The following is a 17751-nucleotide window of genomic DNA, read 5'->3' as shown; positions in this document are numbered from 1 at the left end:
AAGATGTGTACCTTCTGTTACAGTATCTAAATAAGCACTCTTTCAGTACACACACACACACACACACACACACACACACCATAAATACAAAAAACTTCACTTTGGGGAAAAAATGACAACTCCGACTACTGAGATTGTGAGCTTTTGGGAACAGGGCCCCATCTTTTAATTATGTTTGTGCAGTACCTGAATAATGGAGTCCTGGTCTATGACGTCTATCATAGATAGAAGCATGGAGAGCATCTATGGCCATCTTTGCATCTCACAGTCTATAATTTATCCTTACAACACAAGTGCTATTATCCCCATTTTATAGATAGGAAACTGAGGTACAGAAAAGCAAAGTGATTTGCCCAAGATCACAGAGGAAGTCTGTGGCAGAGCAGGAAATTAAATCTGGGTTTCCTGAGTCCCAGGCTAGCACCTTAACCACTGGAACATCCTTCCTCAAGCCTGAGTCTCTTAAAAGCTACTGCAATACAAATAAATAAAATAATAATGATCATATATTATGTTATTAGGGCTGTCAAGCGATTAAAAAAATTAATTGTGGTTAATCACACTTTTAAACAATAATAAAATGCCATTTATTTAAATATTTTTGGATGATTTCTACATTTTCAAATTTCAATTTCAACTACAACACAGAATACAAAGTGTACAGTGCTCACATGATATTTATTTTTATTACAAGTGTTTGCACTGTAGAAAGACAAAGAAATAGTATTTTTCAATTCACCCAATACAAGTACTGTAATGCAATCTCTGTCGTGAAAGTTGAACTTGCAAATATAGAATTATGTACAAAAGTACTGCATTCAAAAATAAAACAATGTAAAGTTAGAGCTTGCATGTCCACTCAGTCCTACTTCTCGTTCAGCCAATCGTTCACACAAACAAGTTTGTTTACATTTGCAGGAGATAATGCTGCCCATTTCTTGTTTACAATCTCACCTGAACGTAAGAACAGGCATTCTCATGGCACTGTTGTAACTGGTGTCGCAAGATATTTACGTGCCAGATGTGCATGCTTCAACCACCATTCCAGGGGACGTGCGTCCACATTGATGATGGGTTCTCCTTGAAAACTATCCAAAGCAGTGCGAATGACGCATGTTCATTTTCATTCTCTGAGTCAGATGTCACCAGCAGAAGGTTGATTTTCTTTTTTGGTGATTCGGGTTCTGTAATTTCCGCTCAGAGTATTGCTCTTTTAAGACTTCTGAAAGCATGCTCCCTGTCTTGTCTCTCTCAGATTTTGGAAGGCACTTCAGATTCTTAAATCTTGGGATGAGTGCTGTAGCTATCTTTACAAATCTCACATTGGTACCTTCTTTGCATTTTGTCAAATCTACAGTGAACTTGTTCCTAAAACAAACAACATGTGCTGGGTCATCATCTGAGACTGCCATAACATGAAATATATGGCAGAATGTGGGTAAAACAGACAGGGGACGTACAATTCTCTCCCAAGGAGTTCAGTCACAAATTTAATGAACGCATTATTTTTTTAACGAGCGTCATCAGCATGGAAGCATGTCCTCTGGAATGGTGACCAAAGCATGAAGGGGCATGCGAATGTTTAGCATATCTGGCACATAAATACCTTGCAATGCCGGCTACAAAAGTGCCACGCAAATGCCTGTTCTCACTTTCTGGTGACCCTGTAAAGAAGAAGAGTGCAGCATTATCTCCTGTAAACGTAAACAAATTTGCTTGTCTTAGCAATTGGCTGAACAAGAAGTAGGATTGAGTGGACTTGTAGCCTCTGAAGTTTTACATTGTTTTGTTTTTGAGTGCAGTTATGTAACAACAACAAAAATCTACATTTGTAAGTTGCACTTTCAGGACAAAAAGATTGCACTACAGTATTTGTATGAGGTGAATTAGAAAATGCTATTTCTTCTGTTTATCATTTTTACAGTGCAAATATTTGTAATCAAAATATACACTTTGATTTCAATTACAACACAGAATACAAGATATATATGAAAATGTAGAAAAACATCTAAAATATTTAATAAATTTAAATTGGTATTCTCTTGTTTAACGGTGCGATTAAAACTGCGATTAATCGTGATTATTAATTTTTTTTAGTTAATTGTGTGAGTTAACTGCGATTAATTGACAGCCCTAGTTGTTATAAAACATAAGAGCCCAAGGAGACAGTTCTATAACCCTTCACAAAACTGACTGTGAATTACCTTAGCACACAAGCGAAAGCCATGCAAATATATTCCCCCTGCTTGGAAACAAGTCCTGCCTTGGACTCCCAAATACCAAGGTCAAAGACAGCTGACAAAACAGAACCCACCTGCGTGTCAAACAAAGGAAGGCACCCTGCTGCGATGAGGAGGAACAGCACACTGTGTGAAAGAAAACAAAGACCTATAGCTCGTAACCCAATCCTGCACTCTCAGATCAGATTGGGAGTTTCCATTCATTCTCACACTGACATCCCTTCATTTTTACATAGATTATCACCTTTTCCACCAACAGGAAGGTATTTTACCTATTTTCCTTTGTATTTAACAACAACAAAAAGAATTTAATCAGCAGAAAAGAATACCCATGCAAAATATACACGAGTTAATGCTGTGGACAGGCTTCGTACTTGAGAGTATTAATCATATTGTGCCAGATTCTCCTTTACCATCCAGCCCCTTCATACCACCCCGGCAGCACAAAGCGGGTCAGGTTATGGTGATAAATGGCCACCAAAGAGTTCCCCTTGTTGAGGGGAGTACCCTGCTGTCATAAACCCAGCAGAGGTTGCACCTGCACCAGCCACTTCTCACCCCACTCCTAGCATAGGGAGCACATGGGGCCACGGTGGACTGAGGGTGCAATGGAGAGAGGCTCTACCATACCAATCCTCCGCTAGTGTAAGGTCCCTAAAACTGCTCTTACTCACATCAGGGCTGAGTCAATTGCAGAACCAGGTAGCTATAACATGCTCTTTGACAGCACCCTTCTCCCCTGCTCCAGGCAGAGCTCAGATGCAGGGCAGAATTAAGCCTGTTTTCTTTGATTGTTGTAACCCTCATCCCTCCCTATGTATCCCTTCCTTCATCTGTTGTCATCATTTTTGAAGTTCACCTAATTCAGAATGTAAGCATTTTGGGCCAAAGTTCGTGTCTACCTTTATTTCTGCAATGCACCGTCAAAAGTTAGGAACCCTGCATCAATAGTAACAATAATGAATAATTGTTTTGCAGTTAGTTTTCGAGTGTTTTTTGATTGTTGTTTGTTTTGTTTTTTTAAAGGGGGGGCTGGGGGGGGGACGGACAGCAAGAAAAACACAAGCATGCTTGATGGAAATAATCCAGTGATCAAAACCCACGTATAATGAGATCACTGGGAAAAAACACCTAGACTGAAAAAAGTTATAACACATCAATGGACATGTTGCTTCTAAGCAGCAAAAATGTTAAACCTAATCTCCCTGATTAGGGGTAAAGGGACAGCTGAACTCTCCAGCTCCAAAATAAAGTGACTAATCTACACTCTAAGAGGTTGTGTGGGAGGGAAGGAGCACTTGGCCTTCTGAACGACTGGCTTTTCTATTTGTTATTCTCCCTCTCTCCTTTTCAGAGGCTAAATTTATAGGAGAAACAAATGAAGGGACATATTCTTCCACCTAGCTTGAGAAAGGGTGGCAGAATTGGGCCCTACAATTTTCAGAAAGGCCATTCGTGAGCTACTTTAAAGCTTCATTCTTTTGCTGTTTATGATTATCCTTTGGAAGCTTAAACTTGAAATAGGTTTCCTTTCCAAAAACATTTTTTGCCTCCATCACGTGCATGCAATGGTTTGTTAGTCATAATCACTTGCCTTCCAGCAATGCCATTTATGTTATACAAAGAAAAAAAAATCTATTTACACAAATTGTTTTTAGAAAATGAAAATATATAAAGATAATTTAATTACATAAATGTTGCAATGTGGGCCTACTGCGGCCCACAGTAATGTGTCTTCATTTATACATTGTTTTGGTGTTCCATTACCTGAAGCAAATATAGAAACCAGAGCCAAAACCAGTGCAATTCACCCCATCTGAGTAGCTTAAAAAACTTACCTACAGATTTTTAGGAGAGAGGTTTGCTGTATAAAAAGAGAGAAAATGTGCTCAGAAGATTTAAAGTGACTGATCACTGAAAAAGTAGTCATTTTTTGCATTAAGATGGGAGGTAGATTTCAAACATTTTCTCTGGTGACTCTAAATATTTGCTATACATAACAAAAATTCAGAACTAATAATTTAATAAAATAAGTTCCTCATATGATGGAAAAGAGTCTCCCAAAAGAGTTAAAGCCATTATAGAACATCCCAACTGGCAAATAAATTGGTTCAGACACTGACAAACAACAATAAACCAGCCATTGTGCTTGACTGGGACACTTATTTTGCAGTAGAATGAGGATTATAGAATGGCATAAACCAATCTCAGAACTGAATTTTTAGCATACTGGTCATCTTAACCTGAAACCAGATATGAATTTCATACCTGGCCTTTATCTTGGAGTGAGCCAAAATCCTAGATGTCAATACACCCAAACTTTGGCATGCGTGGATCAAATTATACACATTTGTACAGTCTTTGAGCTTCAGTTTTTTAGTGGCAGCCAGTACTGGCTATTTGTCTTTTATTCCACATACCACAGATGTAATTAATGGAAGATTCCTTTCAAACTAGAGGAGGCTTCGTGTGTTGTGAACTGCTTACCAGGGCCACTCTACACAGCAAATCACACAGATATCTAATAAGCAGGATCTCCAATACATCTTAAGAGACAGATCCCACTCCTGTTAAAGGAAATGGGAATCTTTCTCCTGACTTGAATGGGAATTTCACTCTATAAGGGTACATCTACACTGCGTTTTAAAACACATGGCAGCAAGTCTCTGAGCCTGCGTCTACAGACATGGGCTCGTAGTTATGGCCTTAAAAAAAAACAAACAAAAAAAAACTGTGTAGACATTGTGGTTCAGGTTGGGGCTTGGTCTCTGAAGCCCACCCCCCTTCTTGGGCTTCAGAGCCCCAACTCCAGCCCAAACCCGAATGTCCACACAACTGTTTTTAATTCTGTAGTGCGAGCCCTATGAGCTCGAGTCTGCAGACCCGGGTTCTGAGATTCACAGACATGGGTTTTAAAAAGCAGTGCAAACATACCCGATAGCATCTAAAACTGTGTGGTTCCCCCCTGAATTTCATGTTCAGATGCGATCAATTCCAGCTGTGTATAGTTCACATGAGACTCATATAATTTATCACATCACTATACACACTGTACCTGCAAGATTTAAGGGGCCCAATTCTCCTGCCATTGAAGTCAAAGGATCAAGTTCTTATATCTGGCATAAAGGAGATGGGATTTTCACTTTCAAAAGGAACAAGTCATCAGGATCAAACCAGTCTTAAAAAATACAGATCAAATTGCCAATATACATTCAAAGTATTTCCCTAGCCAAGAAAAAGGTCAATAGCTTGATATTTGCTGACAATGAATGCTGTCTCTGAGACTCACTGCAGTGCAATCAGTGCAGACAGGAAAGCATGCAGGACTAATTTAGGCAGAGGTGAAAGTAAGCTGGTACGCCCCGGTGCGCCGTACTGGGGTGGATCGGCTTCCCCAGGTGCAATTTAAAGGGCCTGCGGCTCCCAGCAGCGGCTGGAACCCCGGCCCTTTAAATTGCTGCCAGAGCCCTGCTGCCGGAGCCCTGGGGTAGCGGCGGCAGAGCTGGGGCCGAGATTTAAAGGGCCCGGGGCAGTAGTGGTGGCTGGAGCCCTGTCCCTGGAGCCCTGCTGCCGGAGCCCTGGGGAAACGGTGGTGGGGCTCCGGGGATGATTTAAAGGGCCCAGGGCTCCAGCCGCTGCTACCACCCAGGGCCCTTTAAACCCCTGCCAGAGCCCCCGGCTGCTGCTGTTACTCTGGGGAGGGGGAAGGAGGCACTTGCTGGTACAGGGTGGGCCGGGGCTGGCTCTGACACCCACAGCCCCGCCCCTTCTGCCCGAGGCCCCGCCCCTTCCAGGGACCAGAGCCGGCCCCAGCAAGTCCCTAGACTTACTTTCACCCCTGAATTTAGGTATTAAAAGAAAAACAGCATCCTGTTATAGTGCAGTTACATTACTGGAGCTGGCTTTTCATATATCGATTACCTCTTTCTGCACAAACTTCTGGAATCCACAGGTTATAACTTCTGCTGCATTGTGGACAGTAAGGAACACAGGAATTGGCTGCCACCGGAGGAGGAAAATGACATTCAGAATTAGCACCCTATCTCTCTACAGTAAGCTGTTCTTATTCATTTTCCTATATCTATCTATTGATACAGAAACTTGGGTGTTACTTAAGACTAAGGCCTGGTCGACACTGGGCGGGAGGATCGATCTAAGATATGCAACTTCAGCTATGAGAATAGCGTAGCTGAAGTCGACGTACTTAGATCGACTTACCACGGCATCTTCACGGTGGTGAGTTGACTGCTGCCGCTCCCCCGTCAACTCTGCTTGCGCCTCTCGCAGCGGTGGAGTACAGAAGTCGACGGGAGAGCACTCGGGGATCGATTTATCGCGTCTAGGCTAAACACGATAGATCAACCCCTGATAGATTAATCGCTACCCGCCGATCCAGTGGGTAGTGTAAACCTGGCCTAAGGCATTGTGGGTGCCATGGTTTTACAGGTTTACCATCAGTTTCTCCTATGGAGAATTGCCATAAACTAGGGAAGAAGTATAGAACAGGGTACTCAAGCAGTACTGGAATTCTACCTTCAACCAAAAGGACCCAGAGGGGCCTCTTGCTGCTAGTCCAATTAAAGTAATCAAGAAACAGACAACAACAATAGTGATTAATCTGGCTCCAGGTGAAGTCAACTAGTCCCTATTAAAACATTCCTAGCTATAATGACAATTCAGATGGAGGAATGAACATATTTACACAATGATTACTTTAGACACCTTTAAATTAGCAAGAAAATGGGGAAAAAAACCCAAGCAAACAAAAGCACATGTAGACAGCAAATTGTCAGGGGCTCTTTCACTGGTACTGAAAACCTAACAAGTCCTGACCCCACAGCTGGACTTGGACTTCTGATGCCAAATGAGAAAGTTAAAATGAGACCATCTAATATAAGAATCTTGAGCTAGACACAATAGGAAACTCTAGAAATAATGATATCTAAAGAAAGTTGACACCAGAATTTACATTCTCCCTTTTGTGGAGCCAATTTACTACTTTTTGTGTGTGCTATTGGCTCCTTCTAGAGTCAAAAGAAATGTGTTTTAGAGCCAACAATTGCTCCAATTTGCCCAGCTCAGTTAACCGTCTCCATATGTTTATTGTCTTTGATGTGAATATTTTTTTAAAACGTATGAGTGGCTTTAGTTCTCATGAACGGAAGGTTTACTGGCTGGGACCAGCCAGTGCGATTGGATTCTGTGCAGACTTCCCCACATAATTCTGTCAATGCATCTCAGTCCAGACGCAAGCAATCCTCTTCCAGTTCCAGACCTGTCCTGAGCAGAGAGACAGATAGTGTTTTTTGTGACGTGCACAAAGAAGAATAGAGAGCCCAATACAATAAATAATTATGCGTGTACGTTGTTCACTCATAAGTGTTGGCAGGATTGGGCCCTTGGTGTGGAAATTAATTTCATTTAATTTCTACTTGGGAGGTAAACCATTGGATCTAAGAGCCAAAGATACTGCTGATAAGAGCAGGCTCAACTCCAGTGAACTTTTAAATCAATTTTCCTTACATCTGTATTATATACCTATAGTGGACATTGAAGCATGCATTTAGGACTGAAATTCATTCAAATACATGGGCCTACACACCAATTAGGGTCCATGAACCTAATGGGACTATTCACATGATTAACTTTCTCATGTGCCTAAGTGTTTGCAGGATTGGCCCTTAAATCCCCATTTGTGCACATCACAAAACCAAGTATGACTGGCAGCTTCAGTTCAAGAGAGGTTAGGACATGGACCACTAAGATCTGTACATGGACGGGAACCTCATTGTGTGGATCTCTGCTCTCCTGCACAGAAGTGGGCTCAACCCTTCTTCTCCCCACAGAAGACATTCCCCTCTTTCCTGGATGTCCATGTATCCAGGCAGTAGGGAAGAGGTGGAAACTGGGTAAACCAAGGGAGGAGTGGCTGAACCAGGGATCTGACTGGGGAGGACTTACTCTGTACCTCCTCCATCCCTATGGAATACAGGCAGAGAAGACAATACAGCCTGAAGCCTGGTGATGCATTATTGTTTCCTTTTAGCCCTTTTCTGAAGGATCTGTGGTTAGTCACAGCCGGGGAAGCCAAATGGATCTGCTCTAATGAGGAGACAGAGAGGCCACCATTGTAGGTGACCAGGGGTGAGATTCAATCTGCAGGCAAATGGCCCCAGTTTCCTGAACAGCCACTGTAACCCACAGGGGATGAGATTGGGCCCCACAGCCTTTTCCGTGGCAATGAGGGGCCCTGCCCTTCACCCTCCCCACCCAACAAGATGAAGTTGAGGTGTATCACTGCAAGCAGATCCTTATGGAGATTTCCCTCCCCATCCCTGCTGTGGGTTTTAATGCGGGTGTGTATGATCTGGCTGTGGAGTTGAAGAGTGTTGTCTAGGTCTGGACTGGGATGCATTGACAAAACTCATAGGGAAGTTTGCACAGCATCTGATCACATAGACTGAACAATTCCTATAAAATAGTGCTATGGGTTTTTTTAAATAAGGTCACAGGATTTTCAAGAACCAAAAATACTAAAGGCAATTTAAACAAATGATATTAAATATTACTTAAAGCATACTTGACCTCACCTAGATCTTCACTGGCCTATTATGGTTTAAATGACTTTATGAATCCATTCAATCCCTTAATCTCTTCCCAAATAAAAAATTTGCAATTTATTTTTTCAAACCCCATTTTTTCAAATGTGTCAAAAATATCCTGTAAAAGGGACACAAGCCTTTTCCACTGATCTCATTGTGCATCTCATTTGCAATAGAGGAAAATTAAAAAAAACAGAGTTAGTAACTCCTCCAGAAACTTCTGTTTGCATAATAAGGCAGATTGGCGAGGCTCTATTCTGCAAGATGCTGAGCGTTCCTGGGAGGTGCTGAGTCCTCTCAGCTGTCACTGAAGTCAGTGGAAGTTCAGGGTGCGAGGTACATCTCAGTGGTGCTCCACACCTTGCAGGATCAAGACTCTAATCTCTAGTAGTGTTAGTAAAACAGCACTGAAGTCCTTGCTTGTAGAATATTTTCTTTACGCACGAAGTATAGAGAATCTGGTTATTCATTTCCATTGGTGTGTTTCTTACCAATCTAGATAATGCCCTGGAACCTGCATAGATAATGCCCACAAAAAGCACTGAAGCCGGGAGCCATGTCAGTACTTCAGACCTTAAAAAGAATGAAAAATACCATTATTTACCACATTCCTTTTACAAATGGCCATTAGCAGTAGTTGTTTATGGTGGACAACGTAAAAGGGGTTTCTCAAGCAAAGCAGTACATATTTAATTCAATGTTTTACCCCCACGTTCCCACCCCCGACTTACTTAGGAACGCTCCAGGACAGAAAAGAACAAGTTAACCCACCTAACCCCAAATTTCCCTTTTATAGAAGCAGCAGTTGTGCTCCCCAAAATATATCTCCCCAGAATACTTGTTTAACTTCCATTAACAACAATTGTTCGTATTGATTTTAACAGACAGAAATTTTCATTTTAATTGGCATCACTGATGCTCAATAGAAGTTGGAAGAACTGACAGATGAAGGTATAAAATGGCCTGTGTGATGCATATGTGTGTGTGTGTGTATATATAGGACAGGCAGGACAGAAAAGGTGGGGGAGTAGCACTGTATGTAAGGGAGCAGTATGACTGCTCAGAGCTCCAGTACGAAACTGCAGAAAAACCCGAGTGTCTCTGGATTAAGTTTAGAAGTGTGTGCAACAAGAGTGATGTAGTGGTGGGAGTCTGCTATAGACCACCGGACCAGGGGGATGAGGTAGATGAGGCTTTCTTCCGGCAGCTCACGGAAGCTACTAGATCGCATGCCCTGATTCTCATGGGTGACTTTAATTTTCCTGATATCTGCTGGGAGAGCAATACAGCAGTGCATAGACAATCCAGGAAGTTTTTGGAAAGCGTAGGGGACAATTTCCTGGCGCAAGTGCTGGAGGAGCCAACTAAGGGGGGGGCGCATTTCTTGACCTGCTGCTCACAAACTGGGTAGAATTAGTGGGGGAAGCAAAAGTGGATGGGAATCTGGGAGGCAGTGACCATGAGTTGGTTGAGTTCAGGATCCTGACGCAGGGAAGAAAGGTAAGCAGCAGGATACGGACCCTGGACTTCAGGAAAGCAGACTTCGACTCCCTCAGGGAACGGATGGCCAGGATCCCCTGGGGGACTAACTTGAAGGGGAAAGGAGTCCAGGAGAGCTGGCTGTATTTCAAGGAATCCCTGTTGAGGTTACAGGGACAAACCATCCCGATGAGTCGAAAGAATAGTAAATATGGCAGGCGACCAGCTTGGCTTAATGGTGAAATCCTAGCGGATCTTAAACATAAAAAAGAAGCTTACAAGAAGTGGAAGGTTGGACATATGACCAGGGAAGAGTATAAAAATATTGCTCGGGCATGTAGGAATGATATCAGGAGGGCCAAATCGCACCTGGAGCTGCAGCTAGCAAGAGATGTCAAGAGTAACAAGAAGGGTTTCTTCAGGTATGTTGGCAACAAGAAGAAAGCCAAGGAAAGTGTGGGCCCCTTACTGAATGAGGGAGGCAACCTAGTGACAGAGGATGTGGAAAAAGCTAATGTACTCAATGCTTTTTTTGCCTCTGTCTTCACGAACAAGGTCAGCTCCCAGACTACTGCACTGGGCATCACAAAATGGGGAAGAGATGGCCAGCCCTCTGTGGAGATAGAGGTGGTTAGGGACTATTTAGAAAAGCTGGACGTGCACAAGTCCATGGGGCCGGACGAGTTGCATCCGAGAGTGCTGAAGGAATTGGCGGCTGTGATTGCAGAGCCATTGGCCATTATCTTTGAAAACTCGTGGCGAACGGGGGAAGTCCCAGATGACTGGAAAAAGGCTAATGTAGTGCCAATCTTTAAAAAAGGGAAGAAGGAGGATCCAGGGAACTACAGGCCAGTCAGCCTCACCTCAGTCCCTGGAAAAATCATGGAGCAGGTCCTCAAAGAATCAATCCTGAAGCACTTACATGAGAGGAAAGTGATCAGGAACAGCCAGCATGGATTCACCAAGGGAAGGTCATGCCTGACTAATCTAATTGCCTTCTATGATGAGATTACTGGTTCTGTGGATGAAGGGAAAGCAGTGGATGTATTGTTTCTTGACTTTAGTAAAGCTTTTGACACGGTCTCCCACAGTATTCTTGTCAGCAAGTTAAGGAAGTATGGGCTAGATGAATGCACTATAAGGTGGGTAGAAAGTTGGCTAGATTGTCGGGCTCAACGGGTAGTGATCAACGGCTCCATGTCTAGTTGGCAGCTGGTATCAAGTGGAGTGCCCCAAGGGTCGGTCCTGGGGCCGGTTTTGTTCAATATCTTCATAAATGATCTGGAGGATGGTGTGGATTGCACTCTCAGCAAATTTGCGGATGATACTAAACTGGGAGGAGTGGTAGATACGCTGGAGGGGAGGGATAGGATACAGAAGGACCTAGGCAAATTGGAGGATTGGGCCAAAAGAAATCTGATGAGGTTCAATAAGGATAAGTGCAGGGTCCTGCACTTAGGATGGAAGAATCCAATGCACCGCTACAGACTAGGGACCGAATGGCTAGGCAGCAGTTCTGCGGAAAAGGACCTAGGGGTGACAGTGGACGAGAAGCTGGATATGAGTCAGCAGTGTGCCCTTGTTGCCAAGAAGGCCAATGGCATTTTGGGATGTATAAGTAGGGGCATAGCGAGCAGATCGAGGGACGTGATCGTTCCCCTCTATTCGACATTGGTGAGGCCTCATCTGGAGTACTGTGTCCAGTTTTGGGCCCCACACTACAAGAAGGATGTGGATAAATTGGAGAGTCCAGCGAAGGGCAACAAGAATGATTAGGGGTCTAGAACACATGACTTATGAGGAGAGGCTGAGGGAGCTGGGATTGTTTAGCCTGCAGAAGAGAAGAATGAGGGGGGATTTGATAGCTGCTTTCAACTACCTGAAAGGGGGTTCCAAAGAGGATGGCTCTAGACTGTTCTCAATGGTAGCAGATGACAGAATGAGGAGTAATGGTCTCAAGTTGCAGTGGGGGAGGTTTAGATTGGATATTAGGAAAAACTTTTTCACTAAGAGGGTGGTGAAACACTGGAATGCGTTACCTAGGGAGGTGGTAGAATCTCCTTCCTTAGAGGTTTTTAAGGTCAGGCTTGACAAAGCCCTGGCTGGGATGATTTAACTGGGAATTGGTCCTGCTTCGAGCAGGGGGTTGGACTAGATGACCTTCAGGGGTCCCTTCCAACCCTGATATTCTATGATTCTATGATTCTATATATATATATATATACACACACACACACACACACACATACATACAGGATGTACATGTTTATTCCTCAGCTAGATCTGCAAACATACTCCTCCAACAGGTCACTTAGCCCCTGTGGGATTTGCCTCTTGAGTTTTCAGAATGACATACCTTTGACTAAGCCAAACTCCTAGAGGCAGTTTAACAACTAATATGGGCGAATGAAGTCATTCCAGCTTGAAGTAATTGTTCTTAGTCATGTTTTGTGCTGTGGGCTGAAGTTTCACCTTTATGAAGAGTCTTCAAAATTTGTTTTCTTCTGCAAGTCTCAGAAAGTAGGGGAGGAAAAGCGCCAAGCAAGTGGTTAACTTCAGTGTGAATGATATCAAATCCTGAATAAGGGGGTAAAGCGGGAGCAACTAAGGGCCTGATTCAAAGTTAATTGAAGTAAATAGGTTTTTCCATTGATTTCAGCTGGCTTTGGATCAGGCCTAACAGATCATGAAGTTACTCCAGAATATTTATTTTTTTAAAGTGTTGAATCCTAGTTCTTCCAAAGTAACACAAGCCCCTGGTTTACATCATGTTCATGAATTGTGGACAAGAGCCAAAAAGTGCAGTCACATGATGCAAAAAAAAGAAACCCTCCACTGAAGAATGTGAAATTAAAATGAGCTGAAATGAGGATATATGTGCAAAGATTTATGCAAATACAATGGAAGAAAAACATAAACATCATGTTTCATTTCCTTCTGCACATTTCTTTTCATATATGCTTTTGAAGACACTTGACTAAAAACCCAGGAGAGCTAAAAGTCACAGACATAGAAATCCCCAGGCTTTCTTGTTTATTGGGTAGTTATGATCATTTGGTAGGAATAATGCACCTTTTAAGGCTATTGACTTCCATTTAAATTTTGCCTGAATCAGGATCTGAACCTACTGTAGTGTATGACCAATGAGTTCACATCAGATGCCTACCTAAAGCAAACTATGCCATTGGAATGGAGAACTCTGGGAAAATAAAACCCCACAACTTGAGTACTGGATTCCCATTTGGAACATAAAAACAAAAAAACCCTGATCACCATGTGAAGTTTCAGGAATTCCAGAAATGTTTATATCTCCAATGCAATCACAAAATGCAGTGGAAAAGAATTTCAAAAGCAGTTCCCAGGATGTAACAGTAGGTTCTATGCTGCCAAGAGGGAATTTCAGGGTTGGAAAAGAATGCCTGGATGTCTGATGTAATGTTTCATCAGCAATAAGCACTCCTATATGCAGGCCAGTCCAATAGTCAGGTTCAGTGTAGCTAGGTGGGCTGGAGAGCCTGGGGCTAAGCCAACCCTGATTACAGGATGAGCTCCACCTGAGAGGAATCAGGGATTCCAGTATAAAAAGTGCAGGAAGGTGCAATGAAGGGGAAAAACATCAAGAAGCTGTGGCAAAGTCTGCAGAAAGTGCTCCAGGCATGGAGGACACCATGACCAAGCAGGGAAGTGACTGCAAAGCTTGTCAGACAGGGAGGCCTCAGAGGAGAAAGAGAAACCTGGAGTTGTGTAGATTTATGAATGGACTCTGTTTTTTGGGGGGGAGGTTTGGTTTTATTTACAGTTTATTTTATATTAATAAGCCCAGTCCCTAAGGATGGGTATGTTTGACCAAGAAAAAGCCTCAAGTAAAGTTTCTTCGAATAGTCCAAGAGGGGAAACTGAAGAAGGCTGCCTGTAGTGCGACCATAGGCCAAGAGAGGGCACATGGGAGGCAGCTGGTTGGATTACACTGAGGCTTGGTTTATGCTACAAGGTTAAATTGACATAAGCTGCCTTGCGTCAACCTATCTGTGAAAGTATCTTCACTTAAATTTGACTCCTGCCGATGTAAGTGCCTCTCTACTCCAATTTAGTAACACCAGCTCTCTAAGTGGCGTAAGGTCACATGGTCGACGTATTTAGGTCGATGCAGTGTCAGTGTAGATACTGTGTTGCTTACGTTGACTGTTACTGGCTTTCAGGAGCCGCCCCACAATGCCGCACACTGACAATACAATCGATACACGTGCTCCTGGTAAGCCTGGTAAGCCACACCAATACAAGGAGCCAAGTGTGCACCCACACACAGGCGATTTAATAACTGCGGTGACTGTATGCTGACATAAGTTAGGTCAATATAATTCTGTAATGTAGACATGGCCTGAGTCACTTGTACTAACATGACTGACAGCAGAACGCAGTGACATGCATACAGGGAAGTAAACTGCTGTAACAAAGACAGGAAAGGAAAAGTCAGCTGCCTGGCTGTTAGGATGTGATCCAAGGCCCACTGAAGACAGTAGAAAGACTCATTAACTACAGTGGGCTTTGAATCAGACCCTTAACCCTGGTCTACACTAGGACTTTAGGTCGAATTTAGCAGCGTTAAATCGATGTAAACCTGCACCCGTCCACACAATGAAGCCTTTTATTTCGACTTAAAGGGCTCTTAAAATCGATTTCCTTACTCCACCCCTGACAAGTGGATTAGCGCTTAAATCGACGTTGCCGGCTCGAATTTGGGGTACTGTGGACACAATTCGATGGTATTGGCCTCCGGGAGCTATCCCAGAGTGCTCCATTATGACCGCTCTGGACAGCACTCTCAACTCAGATGCACTGGCCAGGTAGACAGGAAAAGAACCGCGAACTTTTGAATCTCATTTCCTGTTTGGCCAGCATGGCAAGCTGCAGGTGACCATGCAGAGCTCATCAGCACAGGTGACCATGATGGAGTCCCAGAATCGCAAAAGAGCTCCAGCATGGACTGAACGGGAGGTACGGGATCTGATCGCTGTTTGGGGAGAGGAATCCGTGCTATCAGAACTCCGTTCCAGTTTTCGAAATGCCAAAACCTTTGTGAAAATCTCCCAGGGCATGAAGGACAGAGGCCATAACAGGGACCCGAAGCAGTGCCGCGTGAAACTGAAGGAGCTGAGGCAAGCCTACCAGAAAACCAGAGAGGCGAACAGCCGCTCTGGGTCAGAGCCCCAAACATGCCGCTTCTATGATGAGCTGCATGCCATTTTAGGGGGTTCAGCCACCACTACCCCAGCCATGTTGTTTGACTCCTTCAATGGAGATGGAGGCAATACGGAAGCAGGTTTTGGGGACGAAGAAGATGAGGAGGAGGAGGAGGTTGTAGATAGCTCACAGCAAGCAAGCGGAGAAACCGGTTTTCCCGACAGCCAGGAACTGTTTCTCACCCTAGACCTGGAGCCAGTACCCCCCGAACCCACCCAAGGCTGCCTCCTGGACCCAGCAGGCGGAGAAGGGACCTCTGGTGAGTGTACCTTTTAAAATACTATACATGGTTTAAAAGCAAGCATGTGAAAGGATTACTTTGCCCTGGCATTTGCGGTTCTCCTAGATGTAGTCCTAAAGCCTTTGCAAAAGGTTTCTGGGGAGGGCAGCCTTATTGCGTCCTTCATGGTAGGACACTTTACCACTCCAGGACAGTAACACGTACTCGGGAATCATTGTAGAACAAAGCATTGCAGTGTATGTTTGCTGGCATTCAAACAACATCCGTTCTTTATCTCTCTGTGTTATCCTCAGGAGAGTGAGATATAATTCATGGTCACCTGGTTGAAATAGAGTGCTTTTCTTCAGGGGACACTCAGAGGAGCCCATTCCTGCTGGGCTGTTTGCCTGTGGCTAAACAGAAATGTTCCCCGCTGTTAGCCACAGGGAGGGGGGAAGGTTGAGGGGGTAGTCACGCAGTGGGAGGAGGCAAAATGCGACCGTGTAACGAAAGCACATGTGCTATGTATGTAATGTTAACAGCAAGGTTTACCCTGAAAGAGTGTAGCCACTGTTTTATAAAATGTGTCTTTTTAAATACCGCTGTCCCTTTTTTTTCTCCACCAGCTGCATGTGTTTCAATGATCACAGGATCTTCTCCTTCCCAGAGGCTAGTGAAGCTTAGAAAGAAAAAAAAACACACTCGCGATGAAATGTTCTCCGAGCTCATGCTGTCCTCCCACACTGACAGAGCACAGACGAATGCGTGGAGGCAAATAATGTCAGAGTGCAGGAAAGCACAAAATGACCGGGAGGAGAGGTGGCGGGCTGAAGAGAGTAAGTGGTAGGCTGAAGAGAGTAAGTGGCGGGCTGAAGACAGGGCTGAAGCTCAAATGTGGCGGCAGCGTGATGAGAGGAGGCAGGATTCAATGCTGAGGCTGGTGCAGGACCAAACCAGTATGCTCCAATGTATGGTTGAGCTGCAGCAAAGGCAGCTGGAGCACAGACTGCCACTGCAGCCCCTCTGTAACCAACCGGCCTCCTCCCCAAGTTCCATAGCCTCCACACCCAGACGCCCAAGAACGCGGTGGGGGGGCCTCCGGCCAACCAGCCACTCCACCACAGAGGATTGCCCAGAAAAAAGAAGGCTGTCATTCAATAAATTTTAAAGTTGTAAACTTTTAAAGTGCTGTGTGGCATTTTCCTTCCCTCCTCCACCACCCCTCCTGGGCTACCTTGGTAGTCATCCCCCTGTTTGTGTGATGAATGAATAAAGAATGCATGAATGTGAAGCAACAATTACTTTATTGCCTCTGCAAGCGGTGATTGAAGGGAGGAGGGGCGGGTGGTTAGCTTACAGGGAAGTAGAGTGAACCAAGGGGCGGGGGGTTTCATCAAGGAGAAACAAACAGAACTTTCACACCGTAGCCTGGCCAGTCATGAAACTGGTTTTCAAAGCTTCTCTGATGCGTACCGCGCCCTCCTGTGCTCTTCTAACCGCCCTGGTGTCTGGCTGCGCGTAACCAGCAGCCAGGCGATTTGCCTCAACCTCCCACCCCGCCATAAACGTCTCCCCCTTACTCTCACAGATATTGTGGAGCACACAGCAAGCAGTAATAACAGTGGGAATATTGGTTTCGCTGAGGTCTAAGCGAGTCAGTAAACTGCGCCAGCGCGCCTTTAAACGTCCAAATGCACATTCTACCACCATTCTGCACTTGCTCAGCCTGTAGTTGAACAGCTCCTGACTACTGTCCAGGCTGCCTGTGTACGGCTTCATGAACCATGGCATTAAGGGGTAGGCTGGGTCCCCAAGGATACATATAGGCATTTCAACATCCCCAACAGTTATTTTCTGGTCTGGGAATAAAGTCCCTTCCTGCAGCTTTTGAAACAGACCAGAGTTCCTGAAGATGCGAGCATCATGCACCTTTCCCGGCCATCCCACGTTGATGTTGGTGAAACGTCCC

The 17751-nt window shown here is 44.3% G+C and overlaps 2 protein-coding genes across 2 annotated transcripts in view; one reads left to right on the top strand and one right to left on the bottom strand.

Moving 5' to 3' along the window:
• SLC35D4 (solute carrier family 35 member D4) overlaps positions 1-17751 on the bottom strand; it is a 202557-nt gene that overhangs the window by 171494 nt on the left and 13312 nt on the right. Inside the window, 4 exon segments of the mRNA XM_073331400.1 lie at positions 2315-2366; positions 4079-4104; positions 6162-6239; positions 9334-9415. Coding sequence (XP_073187501.1) covers positions 2315-2366; positions 4079-4104; positions 6162-6239; positions 9334-9415 — 238 coding nt within the window.
• LOC140907930 (uncharacterized) lies at positions 15239-16656 on the top strand. Its single transcript, XM_073335024.2, has 2 exons — positions 15239-15821; positions 16409-16656. The coding sequence occupies exons 1-2, from the start codon at positions 15239-15241 to the stop codon at positions 16627-16629; spliced, it is 804 nt and encodes a 267-aa protein (XP_073191125.2). The 3' UTR covers positions 16630-16656.

This window comes from Lepidochelys kempii, chromosome 2, assembly GCF_965140285.1.
Source record: "Lepidochelys kempii isolate rLepKem1 chromosome 2, rLepKem1.hap1, whole genome shotgun sequence".
Lineage (NCBI taxonomy): Eukaryota > Metazoa > Chordata > Testudines > Cheloniidae > Lepidochelys > Lepidochelys kempii.
Note: the sequence above shows the minus strand (reverse complement) of the source record. Positions and strands in the feature narration are given on the sequence as shown.